The following is a 27,468-nucleotide window of genomic DNA, read 5'->3' on the forward strand; positions in this document are numbered from 1 at the left end:
TTAAAATGAGCTGCAGGGCAGCACTGAGGGTGAGCTGTGCTGCTCTCTAGGGCTACCTCTGGATTTGTGACAACAGAAAGGATCTACTCAAGTAGGATCTACTAAGGAAGGATCTACTAAGATTACTAAGAAAAGAACACTGATTAGTAAATTGCATAATTAAGGAATTCAATCACGAAGTACAAGAGTTAAAATTAAACTCCTTCTGTTAAAAAAAAGCCCAACCAACCAACCAAGCAGTGCTGCTAAATCATCCTTGTACTCAGCCAGTCAATGTGCCAGAGGCACTGCCTGTGGTCAGTGCCCTTCTCGGCAGCTCGGGACACTGGATTACCGCTGAGATGCCCATCACCCCGAATCACAGTAACCACTCTGCTTCTCCATTGCCCACCAAAGTCTTCACTTAGCAAGTCCAGGCTTGTTAGGAGGAATGCTGGGACTGTTCCATGAGGACGGAGTGCAGGAACCTCCTCAGCAATTTCTGTGAGAAGCGGATGTGCGGATTTGTCCTCCTCACCATTCTGCAGCAACAATTTCCTTCTGCTTCCTGTCTCAGGCTTGATCTCACACAGGAACCCTCCACTAACTTGATCTTACTGGTGATAACAAGTTTGACTAACTACAAGCAGTCATGTAAAGGAAGTCTTCAATTATATCTCTATAAAATTATGTCCTGAAGTATAAACAGCATTTTTACTAGCTTGTTGAATAAGTGATAAAAAAATGACAAGGTGAAAAGTATTAATAATTTAAGCTAGTATTCCTCATTTCTATTAAATTATTAACCTAAAAATAATCCTTAGAGTATTTTCAAAATACTCTATTGTCAGTAAACTCTTGCAATTTCTAGCTATAAAAAACCTCCTGTGAAGCAAGCTGTACAGAAAACCCCCATGTAATTCAAGAGGGAGCCCAGAAATCTGGGAAGGGATCAAGACATAAAAAAATGAAATGGAAATGAGCATCCAAACCAGCAAAATATATTTACGTAGTATCACAAATACACTCAAAAAATCCATTTACATATCTAAACCCCATATATTCAGTAAAAATCCTCCCACAAAAGGTATTTATAAACAAGAAAATTAACCCGATTTCATTGTCTACTGCTGGCAATAGAGGTGCTTGACTGCTAGCATAGCATTAACTATGCCTTTACAAAGTATTCTGGGAAAAACCTGAACTGAAGACTGGACAACAACTAAAAGGCATACAAAGCATAACAAACTGCAAATACATAACTCTAGTAGTGCAAAAATCAAGAATGGCTTTTTTTTCCTCCAGTACTTGTTCAGAGAAAAATACTACTGTGAATATGCAATTTGAACTCCTTTAAAAGATGGAAATTAGCAGAAGTCAGTGCATTTGCATGTTCCAGCAAGGCTGATACTACACGGGAGGTAAATGAAACAAAGTCAACATAAAATTATACTGTGACACAAGTTTATAACAAACTTTATAGCAAATAGTCTGAATATACAGTACAGAAACAAACCTCTCAAAAAAAAGTTTTTCTCTACCCAGAAATCTGTACATGTTACCACAAAACAACGTGTGCATAACTGATAGCATATGTAACATTCTTTGGAATTAGATTTAAATTTCTTTCAGGCCCTGTCTTTTATACAGGAACAGCAGAAGGATAACTCCTCACTTGGATTACAGGATCTCCCAGTGTTCGTTCCTCAGGCACATGCCTGAGGCTGGGCAGAGACCTGCAGAGAGGTGTAAGCACCAGGAGCTGGAGAAAAACTCCACCTGGGAATGTGGGTCACTGTAGGATGCCTTGACAAAAGTCAGTGCAGAAGTGAAGAACTGATGCAGTTGAATTCCTCATCATCCATAGCCCTGGTTTGATTGTGTTTTGAAACACATGACAAGTCTCTTTCTACAAAAAGGCCTCGTAATTTGAACAGCTGTAAACATTTCTAAAGTTAGCATTTTCACCATGCCTTTGCTGTTTAAAACAGTAACAAAATCAGAAGTAGGAACACCTTAGCTCATGTTAGAACTATTTCAAATTCCGAAAACCAGAGGTCTATAATTGAGAAAATAGAAACAAATCTGCGAACACGATTAGTTTTGCAAATAGTATTTTTGCTCTATTTTTCAGCTCTTTATCTGCCTTTCAGCAAATAGCTGAATATCACCCAGCCTATCCTAGAAAAAAATCTAACTTTAATAAGTAAACTGGAAACCATTTAATATCCAGAGGCAAAACAGCAGCACAAACTGTTGCATTTATTCTGCCCAAAGCTAAGTCCATCAGTGCACTGCATAGCAGATTCCTGCTCACAGACTCAGGACAGGTCAAGAATCTCACCCTTTTCCTGTTCCCCTTCATGTACAAAAAGAAAGATACAGATGATGTCCATAAAAACGTAACAGTAGCAGGTAGAGATTTACCCATTAAGATCTGTCCAGTATAATTAGCGGCAAGTGTTGTGGTTGATATTTAAAGCCTTTCCAAAACAGAAAGGACTTCTTGACTTCAAATGTTCACAGAGTTACTATCAGGTGTTTATGGGGACTTTATTAAAAATTTCTAAGGCTCAAGATGCAACAGTTCATGATGCAATCAGGTGAACTTTTGCTGAAAGAGAAGTCAAAACAATGGTGATTTTACAAACCAAATGACTGCCTTTATGCATCTATACTCAAGGGCTGTTGACCAGGAATGGAAGACACTGACTTCTGCAGGAGGCAGTGCTGCTTTTCTGCAACCTGACGGATGCTAGTTCAACCCAATTTCAAGTATCCAGTTTATGTGCTTGAACAAGGAACTTAGGTACTCAGCTCAGGCTCCAGAGAATGGCTTACAATTGCTATAAAGTTATTCAAGAGACATATGGCATTTGCCTGCTTGACCTTTGGCACGGGAAAGCAAAACCAAGAAAAATGTAATGCCCTCAATCACAGGAAAATTCATCTTAGAATAGAGACCAAGTCAAGTCTTCCTCTGGAAATATTTACTTCTCCTTGCTAATGAGCAGTGGAGCTGCTGAATCCATGACAGTGGCTGCTAGTGACTTCAGGTCACTAGCATGGATTCAGATATCTGGCTTTTGGACATCTAAATTTAAATGAGAAGACTCCTATCTCTGGCTCCCACATTAGGAACTTCAGTTGGATACCTGAAGTCAGACGGTGTGAGCACCCTCTGTCCTTACTGACAACAGCCACCCCTACAATCCGTGACAGAGCTGCAATCACAGCATTTACTCAGAGAAGACCCAAAGGCATTGAGTCTTCATAGGATATAATTTCTCTCTCATTTCTTTATCCCTTTTTCACATTATGGAAGGGAATGCAGAAAGGGAAAGCGGTGTGTGGGGTGGTGTCTTGCTAAACAACATTGTGTAATACATACTAATGAAGAAACTTAATGGCTGCCACTTCTAGATCTGAGAAAATCACCATTTTGAAGTTGGTGGGTACAAATTGCTTTGGCTGTTTTAGCTCTCATTAATTTATTTTTGGAGTTACTGATGGGTATCAGTGTTAGCAGGTTCTCTAACTTAGCTGGCTAAAAAGCTCAAATGGCATTAGAAAAAGCCATGACGGCAAAGACTTAAAGAGCTACATGTTATTTGCATGTATTTAAATCAAAAAAAATCAGTAGGTTACAATTTAGACAAATATCAGCTACTCCCTAAGATCTTAACGAAAATACTGATAGAAACACAAGGAAGTAAACTGTAGGTCTACTGAATTGCACACATATATGCAAATAAATCACTGCAAATGGTACTGTCTTAGCCATTTACTTGTTTCACCCCTAATTTTCTGTACTTGAGAAAATGGCATAAAAAAGCTGTGCAGCTTCTATGACTAAAGGAAAGGCCATGACAGGATTTCTAGAGTCCCATCCAGCTCTGCAAGTGGAAGGATTAAAATTAGGACCTTGTGGGTGGGAGAAAAGACTTAAGGAATACTGAGGATTCCCTCCTGTCCTAAGGGAATAATCCATTCCGACAAGCTTTGCTTGTGGTTTTAACAGATAATGAACTCAGTGGTCTAACTCTGTACTCAGAATTTCACAGAATCAAGGTCTCAGGCACACCAAAGACTTCAGATAAACACGGAAGCAAGGCAACACTTGTATTCCCATTTTTAATCTATGGATTATTTTCTTCGTTAAAGTCCTTGGGTTTTGTTTTGCTTTGTTTTCTTCAGGGTAGCTTTTCAAAGAACAAACTAGTAAGAGCTTGGAAAATTCAGAATCACCTTAACAGGGGAGGGAAAAATGCTCAGTGCAGCTTTTATTCCATATATGAATTAACTACTGGGAATGTATGCTCAAAGATCACCAGCAAGATATTTGTTGTAACATTGAATGTTGAAATTAATACTGAATGTTTTTAAAACTCACTTCAGAACACATTGTCAGAGAAGTGTCAGAGCATTAGAGAATCGTCTGATTTTCTTGTTTTCAATGTCAAACTTCCACTGATGGCAGTAGAGAACTGAGGCAGGGCAGAAGATGTAAAAGCAAATAAAACTAAAGCATCTTGGTAGCTACTTACATACAGTAGCTATATATTCTGGGGGTTTTTGGCTCAGTGACTGCACCACATAATTTCAAGGACATGTAAACTGATCGGAGTATTTATTAGCTTGGTTCCTTTCCTGTATTTAAACCGTATAGTGGACATAAACGACAGATCAGCCCGGTGTAACTAACAGGAGCTCCTGTCCATTTAACTGGTGTCTCTAAACAAAGGCTGCCTTAAGTAAGACATATGAACATGTGACCTGTCTCCAAAATGCATGGTCATATTAAATAATCTCTTACATATGTACATACAGACCAGTAACAAAATTCAAAATATCATAGTTCTACCCTCTTCTGTTTAAGATTGCGATTTCTAACTGTTTCATATAGTGTAGCTGCTCAAAAAGCTGAATAAAGTGAGTAGAGCAGATTTTTTCAGAGAAAAATAGTCACATAAAAAGTTTTAAGTGTGGTACAGTGAGAAAGTTCACAGAGCTCTCACTTCATTTTCTCTTTGGTTGCTGATTAGGATTTGACGAGTTTGAAACCCTGTCCTGTATCCAGCACTGTGGGAAGAAACCAACTCATTTTCAGTCTTTTCAAGCACCTAAAGCATGCTTTACAGACCCAGAACAGATTGAGACCACAAAACCAGTTTGCCAAATGTACTAATGGATAGGTGATGCGCGGGAAGTACATCATCCAGTGTTTGGCAACATCACTCCCTGTTGGCAAATGCAAAGTGTAGTCGCTCCAGTGCTTCGACACACCATACACTGCTTTCACCGTGCGGCCCTTTTCAGACCAGCTGATGTTGCTGTCAGGGTTACAGTTGTACTCAACCCATTGCCTGGTGAAGTCACCAAGCTGTGGAGGGTCTGCTTCCTCGATGTCTACGACTCTGGCCATTTCTGCTCCTTGCACGGCAATATACTGGTCATTTACTTTTCTTACTTCTTTAACCCACGGCTGAGAGTTCTCACAGTCTAAAACAATGATCAATCGAGAACAGAAAGTGCCATTCTTTTCTCTCCACCACTCCAACAGTGTGTCAAGTCGTAAAGCATCACCCCCTGCCACAAGGACAAAAAGATTTAGTATTAGGATGAAGAAACAGAAACTTCTGCAGAACTTTAACTGTTTTGACTGGTTCTAAAAATCCCTTACTTCAACAATTTGGACAGATACAGCAGATGTTTTCAATTGATCCTTTCTGTCTGTAAATGGTGCATATCTCCACAGAGGTATTAACTGCATTCACCTGACTTGCTGTGGCCCACAAAGCCATTAACTTACCCTTCATTATACAGAAAACCCACCACCAATAACAAAAAAAGGAATTCCTTCACAGAGTGGAAGAAATTATAGCCAATTGAAGAAACCTGGAAAATACAGATAAACAGGGAAAGAAAACCCAAAATAAAGTTTATTTTGTATTAATAACCTTAGGAACAGGAAAAGGACTCCTTTTTAATATGTTTTTATGAATATTAAAAAAAGGCTCCTCTCAAAGATAAATTTAGAACAAAATACATTTTCAAATGGTGGGAACCAAAACAGTTTTAAAGCACTATGAGAAAGCCACATGCAAGCACAAAAATTCACATGATCAGAAATGAAGAGATTCTCTCTATAGAGACAGTTGTTCCAGAGCTTCAAGGAAATTAGTATGGATTTACAACTCAATGAAACAAAAATCTCACTGGGATTTTTCCACAATATTTTTTTCCTATGAGATCAGAAGACCCTTGCAACTAGTGTCCAACTTCTCATGTTCTCAGCTCCAACAGGAAAGAGGAGATTGTAACTAAACCTGAAGTGTTACCTATAGTGGGAAGTCCTTCTGCTTAAGTGTACTGGATGCTGCATGATCTACGTAGCTTTGAAAAGCAGACTACTTCCTCAGGTACCTAATGACAACATCTTGCTAACAAGTCAATAAATCTCCATTAGTTCTACAGTGATATTAATGTAAAGAACTGGTATGTCTAGGTTTTGGCTAGTTGAAGCTATGATACAGGTTTACAACAAAACCACTCCAGTTTGAAAACGTCAACTTAAAAAAAAATGAAGAAGAGGAAAGGTATAGAAATGTGATTTAAAATAACTGAATTTTAATTCTAGAGTGATTTTTCACTACGGAATATAACTAAGCAGTGTTTAAAACATTGTTAGCTGCGTATTTCAGCACTTACAGTTCTACCTGCAAGGGGTGACAAAAAAGTGCTTCAAATTAATATCTCAGAATTAAAGTGTTGTGCATGCTATTGCAGTTAAAGTAAAAGCAAAATTACAGAGCTGCAACTTTGTCCAAGAAAATGAAAAACTGGAAAATTCAGTACCGAAGAAAATCTCTAGGATACAAACCTAAAGTAATGACTTGTCTTGGTACATGATCTTCAAATTGCTGTAGTTATTTACCGCAGAGACTTATATAGAAGCAGTTTTGCTTTTCTAGGTAATTGACCTTCTGTGTCAATTACAAAAATTTCTTTATTTGTTCACATTTCAAAGGCCTATAAATAAACTTTATTTTAGTGTAGCTATGTAGGAGTGCAGGTGATTTCAAAACAGCATTGGATAGAATCACCCAAAGAAACATCTCATCCTTCACAGACACAAGTGAACACATGCTTGGCTTCCAACCCTATGGACCTCAAACACATGGGCTTATCACCCAGCACAAGATTTAGGCACCAAGCTGTGTAAGAAATGCAGATGTCTGGCCACCTCTAGCTCTGTGGCAGGTTTAGAAGGACAACAAATATGCCAACAGTTTCAGGAACAGAGACAAGGCTTTATTAGCCCAGCTCATGCCTTTGCCTTCTCTCAGAAAACATGACCTCCCAGGTTGTTTGACTGCTTATACTTTATGCATGACTAGTTAAGAGTTTCTTTTATACACCACTGTGTTGCATCTCAGCTTCCAACAACAGAGAAACATCATTACTGAATTAATAAATTCAGTAAGCCTCCTTTGAAAGATGTCATTACAAAGCAAAGACTACACTGCTACTGCTGTGCTGTACCATGGCATAAGCTGGCAGTGAGAAACTACTTTTTCAATCAGATATGAACATTTTATCTCATTGTTGTCATCTCTTTTCATTGTCTTTATGGGTCAGAGGATAAGTACACATTACTGGAGCTGATGACCAAGGTTCCATCTGTCACACAATGCCAGTATCCAATACATGGGGCACAACTACAGTCAAACAGTCTTTATCTTTTCAGTTTATGCTTTCAAGTTACAAGTGGGAACAGTGCTTTCTGGAAGGAGGATCATGTTACACTCCATCATTTAACTAAAATTAATCACAAAAAAAGCATGCAAGACCTGTGACTGCTGCCTGCTCCTCTCCTTTATGTGACTATACATGTATCCAAGTAGAAGCTGAAGATGTGGTTGGACAGAGAACTGTAAAGGAGCCCTTGAGAAAAAATACACACTGCTCTTCAGCAAGTCTAAAGGTTCAGGGATGGAGCTGCACCAAAACAGGTATAGAGCCCCAGATGGAAATCGACCTGTGCCTGAACACCTACCTCAGCATAAGAACACATTGAAGGGTATGCCCTACTGAAGGGCACATGTACCTGGAGAGACACTGCTGACAAAGAGCCCAGAGCACACAGGCAAAGTGCTATCCAAAAGAATTAATTCTATCCCAGGAAGAAAAAAGTTGCAAATTTCCAGTGTATTTACTATGAGATTCCCATTCTGCACACAGTGACCTCAGTTGCCTACAGCAGCAGAGCAAGGCTAAACCTTGCAATGACTTGACAATTTCATTAAGTTTACCAAAGAAATGGTCCAAGAAAGGGGAAAATGGTGAAGTCTGTGCCAAGCACATGATGAGGTATTAAACTGGCCCTTTAAATAGAGGTTTACAGTCTTGAGGCTACACTGTGTCTAGAATGTCAGCAAACCATACCTGTTTTTATGATACAAGGTTTGTTATACGTTTGAAGACCTGTTTTTCTAGTGTGGATTGTGTATCTGCCTCCTGTTTCTTTTACTGATTCTGTCTTTTACAAAAGAAAAGCAAACCACATCTTAAGGACATAAATGCAGTCCTTCGTGACAGTCTAACTGACACAGTGACACAGAGCACTCTGTAATTCACTCTGTCATGTACAAGGAATGAGAAAAGATTATACTTGTTCATTACAGTGAACAGATACTCCTCAAAATACAAGGAAAAATCTGTCTTTAGAGCAGGAGCGTGTTAATTTCCACATTTAATTCTATGTGGGGAAAACAGCAATCTTTAAAGTTAACTTCTTGAATACAAAAATCATGCGGCAGGAAAATCAGGGGAATATGAAACTGTGTTTAAACCTGAAATAATACATGTGGGGTCAACAATATTAGACAATTTTGAGAACAAGTGTAAGATTAGCTAGCCGTAAAAGGATTTTTATCAAAGTCAGTAAATACTAAAATGACATAAAGTTCATGAAGTAACACACCTGACTCATACAATGCAAGGGAAGAAAAGAGCTACCTCTTAACAACAACTTTGCTGCATACCAAATAGGTTTCTGCATTTTTCCATTCTCTCCACTAGCAGAGGTAGTCAGCCTGCAACCTGGCTTGTTTTCTCAATTTCTTGTAGTCTCTGAATCTCTCAACAGTCATGCTCTGTAATATTGCCTTTTCCTTTCTTCCCTCCCTGCCAGGAGCTTGTATAAACCTGTTCTCCAAAGACTGATGGTTCTTTGCCATTCTGAACAATCTGACAATAAGTACAACCAAAACTTCCAAGTTTTGTAACACAGTATTATTTTCTACAGAATTAATGAATTGATTTGGAAGGTTTATCAATACCAAAACATAATAAAAAAAAAATCCCCAAACCACTTACCTGCCAGTGCCCATTCTCCAGTGCCATGTGAGTGACCACTGTAATACAGAATGTAGGTATCGTGTCTGGGCCCATCTGCTGTCCGAAGTTCAAGAAAAGACTTGATTTTGGAGTGAAGGGTATCAAAGGTCAGTCCACTTGTAGAGTAGTCACAACCATATGTCTCAATCATGTGATATGCAAAAAATCTTTGTATGGCATTAAGCATGCCAGTAGACCTCAGGTTTAACTCTTGAACATGCTCAGGTGGAAGAAGAGTTGGTTGGCCATCAGGACTAAAGAGAAGGAGAAGAGCTAATGACTATGGTTGATAATTATTTCACCCTTAGTGGACTTTTAGTAACTGGTGATTTTTTCCCCTGTGCATATTTTCTCTGCTATGAGGTAGCACTATTGTAAATTCAAATTTACTTTAAATTTACAGTATTAACAACTCAAATTACTGTATTTGAGTGAGGTCACACTTCAATTCAATAGTCCTTACTCAGCCCAATGCTATTCCTGCAACTGAGAGACAGAGGGAGAGAAGGAAGCGGCAATGGGAAGAAGCTGGGAGAGCTCCAACAATTTCATAAAGTTCCACTGAGGAGCACTGCCTTCACAGAGGTATTTTTTCATGCACAACTCGAAAGAAGCACAAGGAAAATGAGTGCTAATCTGCACAAAACACAATGCAAACTAGTTTCCAATAATGGACAAAGAGAAATCCACATACACACTTTGCTCAGACACTTTGAAATATGGAACTCACACAAATACATAATTCTTTCTTGTGTGTGCTGTTCAGATGCTGTTCTTTCAGCATAAGAAATATGTTTCAGGTAACAGTATTCACAGCTTAGAAAATCAAAGTTTTAAGAAAGTTACAAACTAGACCTGGAACAAACCATGCATGTGTATTTATGTCTACATAGATATGAATAAGCATATATAATAAAAATAAAAAAACAGCCCTATGGTTCCAAAATGCATTTTATTTGTATCAATATATATATTTTATAAAAAATATAGATAAATTTATAATATATAAACCCAAATATATACATTATATAAAATATCAAATAAAAATAGACACTTTTTTTTGTTTTTAGGTCTACACAGCTATTCATTAATAATAATAATAGGAGATTTGGTCTTGCAAGACACCCAGTTAGGGGAGTGCTCTTCAGAATGTATTTTCAGAAAGAGAAAAGCATTCATCATTCTTCAGCCAATGTAATAAGGGTAATGATAAGGAACATGACTGACAGCTGGGCCTAATTGGCCTCATTTATGCTCAGTTACAGACATGAACAGGTTTTGTGGGTGAAAATATGGAGGTAAGTCTTACTCTATTAATACAAAACATGATGTTATTGGTTTTTTCCCTATATATGTTTGTATGTGTGTATTCTTCGTGTATTTTGTTTGCAAGTCAGTGTGTAAAGCTATCTAGTCTCCTTATTGGTCTAGCTAATTAAATTTTGCACCTTCTCACCTGTCTAGGGCTTTTATGAAAATCGATATTCCACTGTTATAGCTACACCGAATAGCTCATCATTACTGTTTGTCTCAGCAAGTGAAGACTGGACCCATCACTGAAACAGTCAAGCTTTGTTAATAAGGAAGTTCAGTTCTGTCAGGTCTTAAACAGCTGCTCAAGAGTATCTAATTTGCTCAAAATTAGAGGGAACTGCCTGAGCCAGAACAATATAATACAATTAAATAATTAAATTGTTACCATGGAAACAAAATTAATTTATTTTTATTGTAATGTAAATTTTGAAAATCTATTTTCTAAATCTGTAACAATAATTGACAGAGTTTTTTAAGGGTGCACAGCTGAAAGACTGAAAGACTACAGAAGCTCAGAAAATTTGTTTTTTACAATATTTAAAGTTATCTAAGATTAGCACACTGTCTTTGGTTTCTCTGCTGTTAAGTTCTTCCTTATCCACTGAATCCATTACACATACTGCAGCTGTGAAGTTTTCATAAATTGGGCAGTTCTATTTTGAAGCCTGTCGTTTCAACTTACTACTCTATTTCTCTTGTAACTTGAAGAGATAATTTATATAGCTCTTGTTTATCATTTACAAAAAAAATGTGCACACACCAATTTTAATTTTATGGCAAAAGCAGCATTTGCAAGTTTTAAAGTTCATAAGAAAACACACAAATGGGCAAATAATAATAATACAATCCCTCCACAATCATGCATTTCTCATATGGTAACATTTATGTTGGAAGAATAATCAGCTTCAAATTCTCAATACCAATACATGACATGTAGTCCATTTGCAAGTCTACTTTCAATGAACTTTAAATGTAGACACCACCTCATTTAATAGAATTCAAAACTACTTTGAACTGATCTGTCTGGTTTATTAAACCTTCTCATGTAAGATATCTGCTCTCAGTCAAATGCCCCAGTCCTCCTTTGTGTGAGATGTGGACTGTGAAATCTGCCTATGCACAACCGGTCTGTATTCATTGGCTTTCTAAAAGCAAATTACCTAGATAGAAAGGTGGAGTTATTCATTCCAAGGTGAGAAAAAAGGAAAAATAGAAAATATACCTATTATTTAAATTTGTATTTAATTGTTGAAAAATCCAAGCAACAGCATTGCATTGCCTCCACGAGCAAACAGTACATTTACACTACTGTGAAGCTGAAATGCACGGTTACAATACCTGCAAAAGTTGGTGGGAATCACAACAGCATACCCAACACATGTTCCTCCCAAGCAGTTTCCCAGTTCATGGAAAAGCCCATGAGCCATGGACTCCAAAGGTAAAACGATGAGAAATGCACTCATGAAGATCCCATTGGTTGGCTAAAAAGAAAATAAAGAGATTTAGGCATTGTATGAAAATCCCTTTGTTTGATCATACATATTTGGGTCCTGAAACATGCAAAGTATTACTGGTAACGTATATTTATTTTTCCACATATTACACGGTGAAGTACTCTAAAGACAAATGAAAAGCTTGGGGAGAAGGTAACTGGTAAGGAAGGATCACTCTTTTGAAAGGAATGCATTTGAAAACATTGACAGCACAGAATTTAGGTGTAAAAACCGTGATGATAGCTTAGTTTTACCAACTAAGGCAAGAACATCAAATGCCACAAAACTAATTGTGTGCATAAAATAAGAAGATCTGTAAGCATCTGCAGGGTCAGGCCTTAATCTGTAAGGTACAGCACAGATATTACATATCAGATAACAGCACACTGTATTGCATCCATCCCTGGAGGTATTTAGAAGACGTGTACATGTGGCACTTTGGAAGGTGGGTTAGTGGTGGACTTGGCAGTGCTGGGTCAATGGCTGGATGTGATGATGTTAAAGGTCTTTTCTAACCTAACCCATTCTACAATCATTAAAAATATACATTTAACTATTCATGCTCTTTAACATCAAGGAGTTTTTAAAACATTCTTTGTGGAATACTATGTATAACACAAGAGATGAATTCTGAGAACATCTGTGAACATTATTTCAATTATAAAGACAATTCTTTGTCAGTTACATAAATAGCAGATGATAAGGAACATCCTCTACAGGACTTCCTAACATTCACAGAGCTAATACCCTATATTGAGCTTTCCTGCTTTGTAGGGAATAAGCAGTTTTGGAAAATATTACACTTACTAATACATAGGTGATTTCTGTAACAAACAAACAAGAAGTTTCAACAGTTACATCTCAACCACTAGTAGTAGTAAAATAAAAATGGACTTCTGAAATGTCAAATGTCACTGAGAGGCGGAACAGATAAAGAGTCATTTTAATTATTTTAGTATGATGTGAATGAGTTTAATGAGGTACTAAATGCTTTAGGAAAGAGAGAAACAGTATTATAATATATAATTAAACAAGAACTTTAATATCCATGGTGCATTTGTTAAATATTAATGTTTGCTATGTAGCAAAGGAAGTAAATTCATAGCTAGAAATTTCTGTCTCGAGAAGAATCCTGTGGTCTCTGATGCCCTCCACGTTTTATTCGCCCTCTTTGCACAAATCTACAATATTAATGTTTTTTTTTTAAATCTGGATATTGCCTTATTGTGTAAGGCTCAGTGACTTGATGGGGACTGGTAGTTCAACTTAACACAAAGTCAACACTATTAATAATTTAGAAAGTATATTATACTGAAAAAAATGACACCTAAACCAACCCAGATCTTTTTGGCACATGGCAGTAGCTCAACTACATCCAGTTTTTAAACACAATGACTTAGCCTGAAAGAACAGCATTACCCATCTAATGTGCTAAGGAAGAATAGTTTGCTACCTGTCCTGGTTTTAAAAAGTGTCCTACAATACTTCTGATGGAAGGATCCCACCTCTGTGTCCTTGAAATGGTGACAGCAATACTTCTAATCGCAAATAAACACCAGAATCTGATATTAAATGATAACTAACTGATAGCATTATTAACTCATAGAATTAATTGCCTGAAATCACCAGAAGACAGAAAAGCTTAAAACACTGTAACTATTATGGTACCACCTCAATTTGTTTTGTTGTCAATATGGAGAAAAGAAATCCTTTAACTAAGAAAATACAATTTTTGTTTCAAATGTGGTTTTGAAACAATTTTTGTTTCAAACAAACAATTTTTGTTTCAGCAGCAAGTGCTCCTTTTTGTTGCTCCATTTCCCAAATGTACTCTGAAAAAGACTCAGAGTGGCAACAACAGAATCTTACAAAGCTCTAGTTAGATCTTTTTCTGTAGAAACCTTATAAAGTATAAGACTTTGATGCAAGAGCAAAGTTTTCTAGCTAAATTAGTTTCATAACTAGCTAATTAGTTTCTAGATAATTAGTTTCATTTGGAGACTTAGTTTTCCAGCTGTAGATTCCAGAAGGGTAACGTGTTTTAAGTTACAAAAAAAAAAAAAAAGGGGAAGTATTTTTGTGACAACTTCAGCTTTTCCACCATATAAAAGTATCTTTTCTTGGACTTTGCTTGGGCAAACTGCTTCGATATTGCATTAGTGTTTTGATCACAGTGAACATATTACAAAAAAACCCCCCAAAACATTTGCCCATAAAAACTAGAGTGATCATAATATCCTCAATAATACTATTATAATATTACGGTATGTGAATTTTATTTTAGTTTTCTTACAACATGCCATCTTGTTCTAAATACTCCCTGCATTTCCCCAATCCCCTAAACACATGCAGGTTATTAAACCCACAGCATTCTGCCACAACACAACTTGATATTCCAAAGACTCACTCTGAGTTTAACTCCTAAAAATATTTACATTTAATTATTGAAAGTGCTCCTACTAATATGAAGATACTGTCAAAGAAAATTCCCAAGTACTTGTGAGGTAAGGATCTCACATAGAAACTCTTAAGGATCATGTTGGTGATCCATCTTGCTCTGTATCCTGCTTTGAGTTTGTACCAAATATTATAACAGGAATGGGAAATAAGCTCTACAGTGTTAGGAATCAACTCAGCTTCATCTGAGGTTTCAACTGTGTCCTCTTCTAGTGGCCATCTTATGCTATGGAAAGGGAAAATGTTGGATATCTTACATTTATAGACATCTATCTAATGCAAAGATGCCAGTACTTGCTGTCAGCACTTATTCAACAGTTTAGATTTAGAATAAGTAAGTCACAAATGTAAAAATGGCTACTGACAATGAGAACAAATCTACAGCAGGATAAAAAAAATCTTAGTCCAGAAACTGCAAAAAAATGACTGGTAGCATTTTAAAATACCTGAACAATAAGAACTTCAAATAGCAAAAAATATCTGATTTAGTAATTACAGTAAAACTGAAGACAGGCTCCTCCCTTACGATAAACAGCTAAAATTCCAGGTGGAAACTGTCAGTGCTTTATTAAATCCCAAAGATTTGATGACTGGTCCTTAATGAAGCAGATGGCCATGGATGCAGAGTGAGAACCAGAAAGGGATTTTGTTCTTTCATCTGTTCAACCCATTTTCATTGTTTTCAATTGCACTAGCAATGTGAGCCTGCAGTATATCCCTAAACTCCAAATGCCCATTGATTCCACACAGACTGCTCAAAAAGCAAACAGAAGACAGGGATCATCTAGGCAATCCTACTAAAAAAATCATGAGAAATCATTGTATCTCTTATCTTTGTTTTTTTTTTTTTTTTTTGTCTTTGTCTGTCTTGTTCTAAAGGAATTAATAATGAAGTCTCATTTCAAATAACATAGAAAATGTGAAAGAAGAAAAAAATCTTCTTGCCTCTGATGACTGAAAGGACAGGCAATAAAAGATTGGTGAGATTTCACTAGTAGTAGTATCTTTCCACTTTCTCTAGTTTTTTGAGGATTGTTTATTGTTAAGTGTAACTGTTAGAACACCAGAAGAATTTAGAGGTATTTTACAGCCAAGATGCTAATTTTATACTCATGGATAGGACAACTTCCATCCCAAAAAATAACACTGTTTGAAGCAGAATAACTCTGGAACTGTATTTAATTATGGATGTGTGACTGATGAAAAAGTAGGGAAGAAAAAAAACCAAAATGCATAAAATGTTAGTTTAAATTGGAAGCCAATTACAAAGAGCTATAGAAGACCCCATCTGTTCAAAACAGAAATTAAACAGAAGTATGTCAACTAAGATGATCACAGGATCACCAAATGGTTGGGGTTGGAAGGGGCCCCTGGAAATTGTCTGGTCCAAGCCACTGCTCCTACAGCAGGGTGCCTGGGATTATATCTAACAGACCAATAACAGAGAAAGCTTACAGAGATGCCTTTGTGCATTTCCAAGCAAAAATACTGCCCTGCTTTCCATTATCCAAGCTGAATATTTACTTGTCTTTATACACAGACACACAGAGATACACAAAAAACTCCACACAAAAGAAGTACAAAAGAATACTCTCTATGACAGAGAAGGCTCAGGAGAAAAAGGGTAACATGCTAGCTAATCTACAAATACTTGGTGAACAGCTTATCTCAAATGAGGACAAGATATGTGATATGTATATTACAGGTAGAAAAAAGCTTAAAGACAAAATTTGTAAAGCTACAAAGCAGATCAGCTACCAGAGGAAACTGTCTTACAACAAATTACTGAATGAACAGTCTGTGGAGATCAATAAATAATCCTTTACTTCTCACTATTAGAACAGCAGTGGGAAAATCTAGAAAACAGTTTGCAGAAAACAGTTGTCACCATCCCTGGCAGATGGATTTAATATGTTGTGTTTGCCATCCCTGACTCCTGCTCTAACCATGGGAAAGCCTGTGCTTTAATCTATGTGCATTTGTTGCAGCAAAACTACAAGTGGTTATCAGTTTAAAAGCATACTAAAAACTCTGATGTCTTCAAATGCAAAAACGTGAACCCTGAAATTAATGAAATTTTGACAGCAAGCTAAACACATAATAGACTCTTCAGACTAACAATGAATACTTTCTCTTGTCACCAGAGATCCCCTTTGGGACTGAGGGGCTCTGGTGGTGACAGCAGCAAGGTGTGCTACCGCTGTGGATTTCAGAAGGCAACCTGAGGTAGCCCTCGGGACAGGACAGGAGAGGTAAAGAGCCAGGGAGGGCTGAGCACACACTGAAGAGGGGAAGACAGGCAGCAAAAGTACACATGGTAGAGGGTGAGTTTGAGAAGAAATGATGAGCAGTGAGCCAGGGGGACTTGTGATGCAGCCTGAGAGCTGATGGAACAGTAGGAAAAGAGGGAATAAAGGTATTACAAAAGAAACTCAACAGAAAAGTCTTTAAAATAACAGCAAATTACAGAAAAGTCTTTAAAAAAACAGGTATGGAAGGCAAATCAGCAAGAAGGGGGAAAACTGTCAGTGATGAAAAGAAAGAGGGGAACTAGACATGACCAGGCAGACAGATGAAAAAAAGCAGGAGTGGCATGGATATTTGCGAAAACATGGAAAGAGGCCAGAAGATGCAGCAGGGCCTCTGCAGGGAAAAAAAAAGAAACCAACAACAAACAGCCACGAACAAGCCAAGCCTGAGGAGGATTAGGTTAAAAATACAAGCTAGGAAGAAAAGCAGGGGTGAAGAGAAGGAGAAAGACTGGATGTGACTTGCATTCAAGTTACTTAACCTGTGATGTTAACAAAAGCATGTCTAAGTAAATACAGATGCTACTATATATACAGGCAACCACAACAGAATAAAACCACAAAAGCATTAACTCTTCCCCAAAACAAAAATTACTCAAACATACAGTAAACTTATTTTGTCTCCTGTAAATAATTTGAGTTAAACAGTACTGTCCATTTAAGTATGACTACTCAACCATGTAACGAATACTATTATTTTACTAACCCATAAAATTCACTAAAACCAAGAATAATGTACTGAAAGTACTTCATTCCATTACTTTACCTGCTCTAACATAGTTAATTTTTCTCTTGGTAATATTAAATACAAGCCTTCCAGGGATAATAATTCTCTTTGGCCAGTAATTCAGAATACCTGTAGTTACCTTGGCATAGAGCACTTAACAAAATCTGCTTTTAAGTTCTTGAGAAAAAGAGGGCCCCAAACCTTTCCAAGACCTTTGTCTGAAAATTACAAGCTCTTCATCTGCAAATTTTTCATCATTTTATTGGCTTCTGGAAGAAGTAATGCCTGAGTCATTTGCATGACTTCTGCTGGATCTTGTCCCATCCAAGGGCCTAATTACAAACAGGCACTTGACTAATTGCTGAAATAAGTTGGCACTAAAGAGTTTATTGATCTGCCTGAAATTACTCACACAAATGTAGAGACAGGTGCTGACCATTTCCTACAGATTTTGCAAAGAAAACGTCCGTGTATTTTTGCCAACAAGACAAGACCTCTTTCCTCTGCAGCTATAACAAGGATTATTCTCAGAAGCAGACCATGTCCCAGCTGAAAGATGCCCCACTGAAAGAAAAGCTGTTACTCCATTTTTTAATGCACCCAATTTTAACACATTACTTTTACAGTTCTCCCCAAGCATATACTCAAGCACCAGGAACAGACACTTTAAATCCTTATCTTATTACAAGGGCTATGTTCCCCTTAAAGAAAGGTCCTTGGCTAACAGGACATTTAGCCTCAACACCTCTGCATCAGTAAGAAAACCACTGTCTCTGCTGCAGCAAGTTAATTCACCTCACTTTAAAAACCCTTCCACAAAAGGAGATTCGATATTTTTCTGTCAAGTTTAATCAAATAGGATACTTCTAGACACCAATTAGCAGACAACTGGCGCTCTAGGTCTTGATTTTTCATACATGTGAGATTTGCATGAAGGATAGATATTACAGTTACTAGAAAAGTTAAGAGGGCATATATAATGTGCTTGCAAAAAATTTTCTATGAAGGGGAACCTCTCCTCTCCATTTCTGGCCGTAAGTTGGATTTTTTTGTATGCTATTGCTAATTATTTATAGCTGGCTGCTGGGAAGCACCTTTCCAAGGTTTTTAGCAATTCTACTCATAGAAGGTCAAATGGCAGACCACGAAGTGATTTCAAGCAACCTCTCTTATCAAATGCACTATCAATAAACAAGTTTTCAGTAGTGAGGAAAGGTATAAACAAAAAATGCTTCACCTTCCAGGTAACATTTAATAGATTTCAAATATAATTCACACTTACTGAAACAAGTACAGAAATTCCAAACTAATGTTGCAAAGACTGAAAATTGTTCATCTTACACAAAATGTTTTAAAAATGTTTTAAATAATCTTTAAAAGAGCAAGCACATTTTCAGGAACTGGTGACTGAGGAATACTTGGCATTCCTAACAAACTATAGAAAAATATGTTAAAAATCTAAGTTTAAAAATTTTCCTTAATATAAGAATGCATGAATGGCTGTATTAATCTGCAGCAAAGGTCCATCCAGAACAATGTCTGGTCTCCAAAGAGGCCAAATGGATGCCTAGGAAAGACTGTAAGGACAGACCAAACACGTTTCCCGAGTACTCTTAACCACTGGTGGCTCAAGAACTTCCTGAGGCAGATGTGGTTTCTAAATAGTACACAGACCCCAATTTTGTCCAGCTTCCTCCTGAGCCTCTGCAACCGTGGGGCACACATGGCCTGCCACAATACACAGCTCCAGAGCTCAGCACTGTATGAGGAACTATCCCTACCTACCTGGCTCCAACCTGCTTCTTGCCAACTTGATTCCTCTCAACTTTTGCACTGAACTGATTGTTTATTGTCTATTAACATTTACCTTCTCCCACACCACGCATTTTATACATTCATCATATTCTCACTTAGTTGTACTTTTTCCGGACTACAGCATCCTTATTTATTCATTCCTTCCATGTAAACTCTTTCATGTCTACAATGAATTACATTGCCCTCCTCTGGACCTTTTCTTGTTTTCTTATCAATAGGAGAGCAAGTAAAAACTGCACAGTTATTCAAAATATGAAAGCTATGGATTTATACAGTGGCATAATGATATCTCCAGTCCTTTCCTAATAATTTACAATATTTAGTTTGCTTTTTTGGTCACTAATAAACATTAAACCAATCTTGTAATGGAAAAGCTTCTTATCTTACACAGCCTTGAGATCTCTTTTTACCACATACTAATATTTGTATATCAAAGTTTTCTTAAAAACAGAACAAAACCAACAAAATCCTCAAATCTAAACCCACTAGATATTTAGCAATAACTATTTTTTTTTCAAGAGTAAAGGCAGAGATTGATCTTTAACAATCTGATTTGTCTCTTTTAATTATTACAATATATATAAATCACCATAAGAAAAGTACATATTCACTGGAGAAACTTACTTTCTGCATTACTGTTGAGCTTGTTAGACCTCCTGAAACACCAGACTCAAAAATCCAGCAAAGGATTCTAGAGTCTTAAGGCCTTGAATTCCACCTACAAAGCAGAAAAAAATCCCCTAGTTTCCTTAAATCTCTAGGAAAAAAGCAAATGCCCTGCAAGAGGGTAAATTGTGTGCTTATGCATCCCTGCTTTCTTGTTTCTAATTATTTTGAAATCTGACACTATCCAGCAAAATACAGAAAAGGCCACAGCTGCCTGCAATCACCATAATAAATGATAGAACCATTTATTAAATTACGTTTTTCACAGGCCTAATGAAAGTATTTCATTTTCCAGTAATATATGAAAACTTCCAGTAAACAGCAATCTGCAAGGTGAACATCACAACATCTGAAGTAGAAATGCTTTTAGGTGGAGCAACTGCATTCATAATCTTATGGTAATTCATTACTAATAACATACAGTGAAAGAAATATAAATATAGTAAGAGAAATATAAATGTAATTATCTACTAAAAATAAATGATTATCACAAAACCCTGGATTTTCTGACAAGTGAAAATATTGGTCTGATGCCTTTCACTTTTACCATTATAATTAATCCTCCCACTGACTAGGCAAATACATAACCTCTCAACAAAGGTGATGACCAACAGCCTATTTTACTTAAACACAGGATGCCAATAACAAATATTAAGATCTTAGCTGGATTACCAGTTTGTTTCTTGTGAACAGTCCTACACAAGTAATTTCACAGCACAACAGCACATCTTCAGAATTAACAGACGTGGAACAATTACAGTTATTTTGGGACAGAGGACTAGGCAGAAGAAAATTACAATTAATGGATTCAAGCAATGTGAAGAGGAAAAACTACCAAGATGGGTATGAATCCAACCCTCCTCAGTTACACTCACAGCCTGCAGTAAAGATGCAGTTCTAAAGGAAGCTCCAGTGTGCTTTAAACAGATGGCAGGGGGAGAGGGAGCCCTTCCCACAAAGGGCTACAGCAGGAGATCCTGCCCAAGCCTGGCTAACTCCCTGCCATTAGGCTCTGGGAAGCACCAGGAGAAACAGCCTCTCTCTCACAGACTTATCTGGACAACTTATGCCCTTGATTTGTTCTGCTTTTTCTGTGTAACTAGGTGGTGTGACTCCATCCAAGGGCAAGAATAGAAAAATTAGTAAGACTGATAGATATGGTAAAAAAATGTTTTTACTGAAAAACGGTCAACTAGCATACAAAAAAATTAAAATCTAGCATTTTTATACTCAGAAGAAAAAGTATGGAAGTTCGCAATATTATCATGCTTGTAGTCCATCGTTATCATTTCTGTCTCCCAAAGTACTTTCCCATTTCTTTAGGTGCCACAGCACCATCACTTTCTGTAAGTACATTTCAGGGATATTTCTTCTCTACTTTTTTGGTCCTGTTTCCTTCCGTCCTTTCTGCAAGTCCTCACACCATAGCTATGAGTGCTGATAATTTTCCAAAAAAAAAAAGCAAAACTACCCAGTGTTCCTTGCAGGCTTGTCTGTGAACCTCTCATGCTCTTCATACAAAAGACAAAACCCCAAACCAAACGAAAACCCAACACATAGAACACAAAGTAACTGTTAATTTCATCTTCCACTAACTTCCTTAATAGCATTCATCCATAAAGTTATTTAATCTAAGAAAATCTGCAGGATTAGAAATTCTACAGGAGTGGGCAGGAAATTGTTCTGGAAACACTACAAAGACATGTCTGTAAATCTTATCTACCCTGACATTTTTTATATATTATTATATGCTTATAATTCATATAAGAGGGTGTATGGGCAAAAAATTAAATTGTTATTGTGGTTTACATCAACTTGAAAAAGAAGACAGACTCTGAATGCCCTGCTGCAACTATGAAAATGCACATCTTAACTTGGGCACTGAACAAACATTTTGAAAGAAATGTATGCTTTCTGCTAAAGAAAAGACAACATCCTGAATTTGTAAACGGAAAGAGAAGTCAAAGGACGCTGTGTGATTTTAAGAATTGGTCTTTCAGATACCATATCCTGAGGTGCATTAACCAGATTTGAAAGTGACACACTTAAAGCTCATGTTATACCAACAATTTATCAGTTTATCAGCTGATCTCTGATTCCATGTAATTGATTAAAAGCAAAGCAAAAATCATTAATACACTTCAATCTAATCAAAATAGTCCACAACAATAGTCCTAGATTTAGTGCGTATTACTAGGGTTTAACACAGTGATTTATTTTGAAAACAAATTTTATGGCACAATGAATTCAAGAGCAAAATAATTTCCTACGTAGGTAAACACAAAATACTTTGCTTACCTCTTTTGCCCTGGAAGCACTACCTTTTCCCATGCTGCCAACAAAAGGAAGCTGGTAAGATGCACTTGCTTTAATAGGTCACAGTCAAAGCAGCTTGAAGTGTTAAGTTCAAAGTGCATGACGGTGAAACCACGCATTCCAACTTTGAATTGCTAACCCACAGCACAGCATTAAATTTTAGGAATTTTACGGAGCCAACAATTTTCAGGATTATTGTCAAGAGGAGATGAAGATAAAGAGATTATTATTTACCTGCCAAGAGACAGCTCCTAAAACAGCCGTCGCAACAAGGCTGAAAAAGACCAGCTGTTCTGAGATCAAACAGAAGTGACGCATTCCTTTAGATGCCATGACTCTGTCCAGGCTGCTGTTTTCTGCACGGTGGGTATAGTACACTTTGTGGCAGTCATTTAGTTTTGTGTGAAATCCCCAAAGAGTTATAAAAAAAATCACATGACAGATCATCCAGAAAATTCCAAAAATAGAAAAACCAGGTATCACAAAATACCAGAGATCCAAAAAACGTAGTTTAAAGGCTGCAAGAATGAAAAAGATTAGTTCAATGACTCCAACTGAGATGACAGAAAGCCGCCTGCAAATTTTACCACGGTACAGGTAGGGCTTCCATCGCTCAGTCACTGAAAGTCCACTGAAGTAAACGTCGAGAAGGGGATCTGAAATCAGGCAGCTGAAGAAACATGCCAAGGCAAAAGGGTTTGTGGGGATTTGCAATGATGGAAAAAAGAGTAGGGATGCAATGGCTCCAAAAATTGCCAAATTTGGAATTGCCAAAAAAGACTTCATACGTAAGTCAATAATCAACATGGCCAAAGCCAAGACCAACAGAATAATACTCACAGATTTTTCTACCAGCATAGTTGTGCTGGCAATTGCAAATCCAACTAGCTCCAAAAATTCAACTGTTGTGAGCAGAGTTGGTCGATGATGGACACAACCGCAAATCCTCTCAACTAAAGCACATAATATCCTTAAAACAATGGCAGAGAGAAGCAAATATTTTGTAGCTTCTTCTTTCACATCTGTTTTGAAGGCAGAATTATTGAGAAAACAGAGAAGGCCAAGCAAAAAACCAAACCAAAGATTGGAGAGACTCAAACTTGCTGTTTCCATTGAAAAATAATAGTACAGTATGCTGGCAATTCCAAGAACAAAGAGCCCCAGAATAAATATTACCAAAATCAGTGCATCTGCAGTTTTTTCCCATCTGACATAAAGGCCCATGCAAATGGCAACCAGTAGGTTGATTCGGGCAAGATAGCCAAGGTATCTGACTGATGAGTGCATGTTCACTTCTCTGTTTGCTTCTTCTAGCCTTGTCATTGCTGCATAGAGACAATGACTAACACAGTAACGCAGTGACCTACACATGTAAACTGCAGTTCGGGGTTTCACCCACTTGACTAACAGTATATTTGGGTTTCATCCAACGAACACAATGCAATTGCTGCCTTCTGTAATATCATTTCAGTAACAGTGGTCCAGAATCCTCGTAGTCCTGGAAGAGAATTAAGAAAAGTTTTAGTGGCAAATAATTCCTTTTAATCATATAGAACATGACGGATCCTATCTCACAAAGAAGTTCAATGTCTAGAGTAAAAAGACCACATAAAAACACCAATTAAGTGTGAAAACCGATATAAAATGGGTTCTGCATAAAACTTATTTCATAACTTGAATGAGAGGAAAACAATCCTGGCCTGGGCAGTTTTCCACAAAACTCATTCATTAGGTATTTATGTTAGATATCTATGGATATCCAAAACCCTTCAATGATAGCCACTGGTTTCTACAACAGTTTATAATTATTTTAGAACACGATTTTATTTCACCATTACATTTGGTAAGTTCTCACTTTATATTAAATTTTTTCAGCATGCTTTGCAAGACTTCCTGTTAGCAGTCAAATAAGTATATGATTTACAAGAACTTCCCACTCAGTCAATGAGCTGAATCTACAGTAAAAAAGATATTATCTCCATTTCACAAAAGGAGAGTGGACACACAGATGTAACACCTGATTTGGCATAATTTTCAGAGATTTCTCCTAATGTAAAATCAAAGCCTTCATTTTCACCCCTTCAAGCCAGTTTCCCCCCTCCTCCAAAAGCAAGCAAGCAAACAAACAAACAAGATGATCAGGATAAATATTACATTTAGAACACAAGCATCTCCTACTCAGATCCATTTAACTGATGTGATTTTAATATAGTTAGGAACCTACAGTAGTATTTTTAAGGGGAATTTTGTAATGTTATGGGCAGAGTCTCCAACACATAAAAGACTCATACATAGCCTCTATCATTTTTTAAGTAATAAACTAACTGCCCATCTTACAGAGACTTCTGAAGAGTTACTGGTATGATAGAGAAACCAATGTGCCAAGAACACTCAGTGCTAGGTTATAGCTTACTGCTTTTATTTATAATGCTGGGGGAAGAATTAAAAGACACCATGACTCAAACTCAAAATTTAGACTTTATTCTCTCTTGATTTTTAAATCCTCATTTTTTAAACCAGTGAACAAATGAGAAAGTGAATTGACTGATTTGCCCGTAAGTTTTGGCAGATTCGAAGACTGACACACAGCGTAAAACCTGCTTAAGTAATTGCTGCAGAGAAAAACCAGGACTAAGAAATCCTATTGTTTAAAGTACTTATTTGGTAACATGTATTTTCAAATTATGTTATATACCCAACAACAATGCAGATACTCCTTGGAAGAACTATGCATTAAAGATCTGTTTACCTGAAGCAGAATACATACCACATATTTAAAGCAAATTGCTATTACATGAAGTTATTGTAAATTAGAAGTTCTTTGGATTACAACTGTGCATGTTCATAGTATTCCTTATTGTTAATGTTTTATAGATACTGACTTAATTCTGAGTTGCCTGGATGCTTAACATCTCACAATATCTCCTCCCTCACTTAGAAAGGTACTTTCTGTTCCTCTCACCCTTTCATTTGTTTCTCCATTATACAGATAACGCAGACCCAAGTTAGCTTTCATATTCCAGGTCATGATACTTTAGGTTTCACAGCACTGACTGCAGTTTCACTGTTTCTTGTACTACAATCAAAATTCATTTTATGGACAACTTGAACCATTTATTCCAGCTGCTAAACATGCCCTCCCCCTGCTTCCCACTCTCTCTAGTTTAAACCATGAATACAGACAATTTCCCATCTCCTTTCAACCCACAGCAATGACATGAGATTACTGCTACTCTGAAGAACATATGTCATGCCATCCCGTTTATCTTGATTCCTGAGCCTTTCTGGAACCCCTCCATGTCAAGAGGCTAGCCCTATAGAAGTTCATTTGGACAACAGCCCCACAGAAGCCAGCAGGAATGAGCCCTTTGCATATGAGCAAACAGCAAAGCTCCCGCCTAACGCGTGGCTAAAATTTTGCTGCGATCACTAAATTATTTTCTGTGGGATCATTAACAGCAGTAAAGTCCCTTCCAGGCAAGCAACGAGCCACTCTGACAGAACACAAGACTCACTGGGTCAGCTCATGCGAAGTGGAGTTTTGTTGCCATCACACCACGAGAAGCATGCCCCATCAGCTGCTTTGGGTGCTGTGGTGGGGGAACAAATACGGGAATATGTTTTCCTACTGCAAAGACACAAAATCTGCTTGGGCACACAGGATTTGCAAAATGACAGCTTGGACTGTGAATGCAATCTCTTCTTCCTGGCTCCACCTTCTAGCCAATTAGCAAAAAAGTATACTCTTAAACCACATTATTAAACATTAGCATTCTTTTAACCAAAATACACGATCGACATTTTGTGAGGAGGAAAAGGAGCATTTTCATGATTAATGTATACCATCACACAGCTATTACCAAATAAAAAGACAACAGCAATTCAATTTTAAAGAGAAACTTCAATAACTAATTTGTTCTTTAAAACACAGCCATGTGCTAGTAATTTCTGTCAATACTTTGTTTACACACAGACTGTTCAAAGTCCTGGGGGGGTAGTGGTGTTGTGTTTGTTTTAAACTAATGTCTTTAAAGTTTCAGGTTGAACATGAGTTACACCTCTCTGCAAACCACAGATTCAGAACAGAATGTGGACACTCACTTTTAGGTATTTGTCAACTTTTGCAAATATATTTTTAAGGAAAACCTGGAGCCTCATTAAGATTTAAAGACCAAACTATCTAACAGCTTTTCTATGTGCAAAGGAACATTGCTCTCGAAACAGTTATTGCTAGTTACCCTTACTTGTCTAAGTTGAAAAAACAACCAAACCCCAAAGCTCGTTCAGTAGTTAAGTCCAGGTGAGGCCTATCTAAAGTACGGAATCCACTTTCCTTCCGCTTTATTCTTCCAGTTTAGCACTTTTCTCTTTTTTCAGCAATTCTGTAAGAGGTTTTTTTTTAAAACAAAAAGTGGTATTTAGCTAATCCATTATCACAGCAGACTTAACCCTCCGGTGGAGGACTCCGTTAGTTTCCAGATGTTAACACGGCGCTCACAGCGGGGCTCGCCGCTTTGGGGCGAAGGGCGCGCTCCCGGTTGCAGCTCCCGCTGCGGGGCCGGCCCGGCCAGTGAAGGTCAGTGACGGCATTTGGCTCCGCGGCGCGGGGTTCCCGAGCAGCCGCCCCGCGACGCCGATCCGTGCTGGAGGCCCCCGCGCCCCCCGGGGGTGTCCGCCCGGCCGCGCTCGGTGACGATCCCGCGGCGCCCCAGCCCCGCCCGGCCCGGCCCGCTCTCACCTCAACAGGCGGCCCGGAACCTTCCCGCCCCCCGCGCCGGCCGCCGCCATGTCGAGGCCGAGCGCGGCCCTTCCCGCTACAGGCCGCTACGGGCCGCGCCGAGGCTCAAACACCGCCGCGCCGCCCGGGCGCGGCCGGAGAGAATTATGAAAAAAACCAACCAACCAACAGCCCCAACCAAACCTATAAACAGCGTCAACTGGTGCTTAGGCATGGAAGCGGGAGAACTGGGCTTTAATTAGGACTGCAAGG

General features: G+C 37.8%; 1 protein-coding gene across 3 annotated transcripts; it reads right to left on the minus strand.

Annotated features, from left to right (window-relative positions):
* Window positions 1–958: 958 nt before the first annotated feature.
* TMEM168 (transmembrane protein 168) lies at window positions 959–27,301 on the minus strand. 3 transcript variants are annotated; one of them, XM_048301119.1, is made up of 5 exons: window positions 27,217–27,301; window positions 22,713–23,976; window positions 12,034–12,176; window positions 9,361–9,635; window positions 959–5,568 (listed from the first exon to the last, which is right to left on the minus strand). In XM_048301119.1, the coding sequence occupies exons 2-5, from the start codon at window positions 23,847–23,849 to the stop codon at window positions 5,021–5,023; spliced, it is 2,103 nt and encodes a 700-aa protein (XP_048157076.1). In that variant the 5' UTR covers window positions 23,850–23,976; window positions 27,217–27,301; the 3' UTR covers window positions 959–5,020. The 3 variants fall into 3 exon arrangements, with proteins under 3 accessions (XP_048157076.1, XP_048157078.1, XP_048157077.1); XM_048301121.1 differs by lacking the exon at window positions 27,217–27,301 and adding an exon at window positions 26,723–27,123; XM_048301120.1 differs by lacking the exon at window positions 27,217–27,301 and adding an exon at window positions 25,994–26,714.
* Window positions 27,302–27,468: the final 167 nt, after the last annotated feature.

The sequence above is a fragment of the Corvus hawaiiensis genome, chromosome 4, assembly GCF_020740725.1.
Source record: "Corvus hawaiiensis isolate bCorHaw1 chromosome 4, bCorHaw1.pri.cur, whole genome shotgun sequence".
Lineage (NCBI taxonomy): Eukaryota > Metazoa > Chordata > Aves > Passeriformes > Corvidae > Corvus > Corvus hawaiiensis.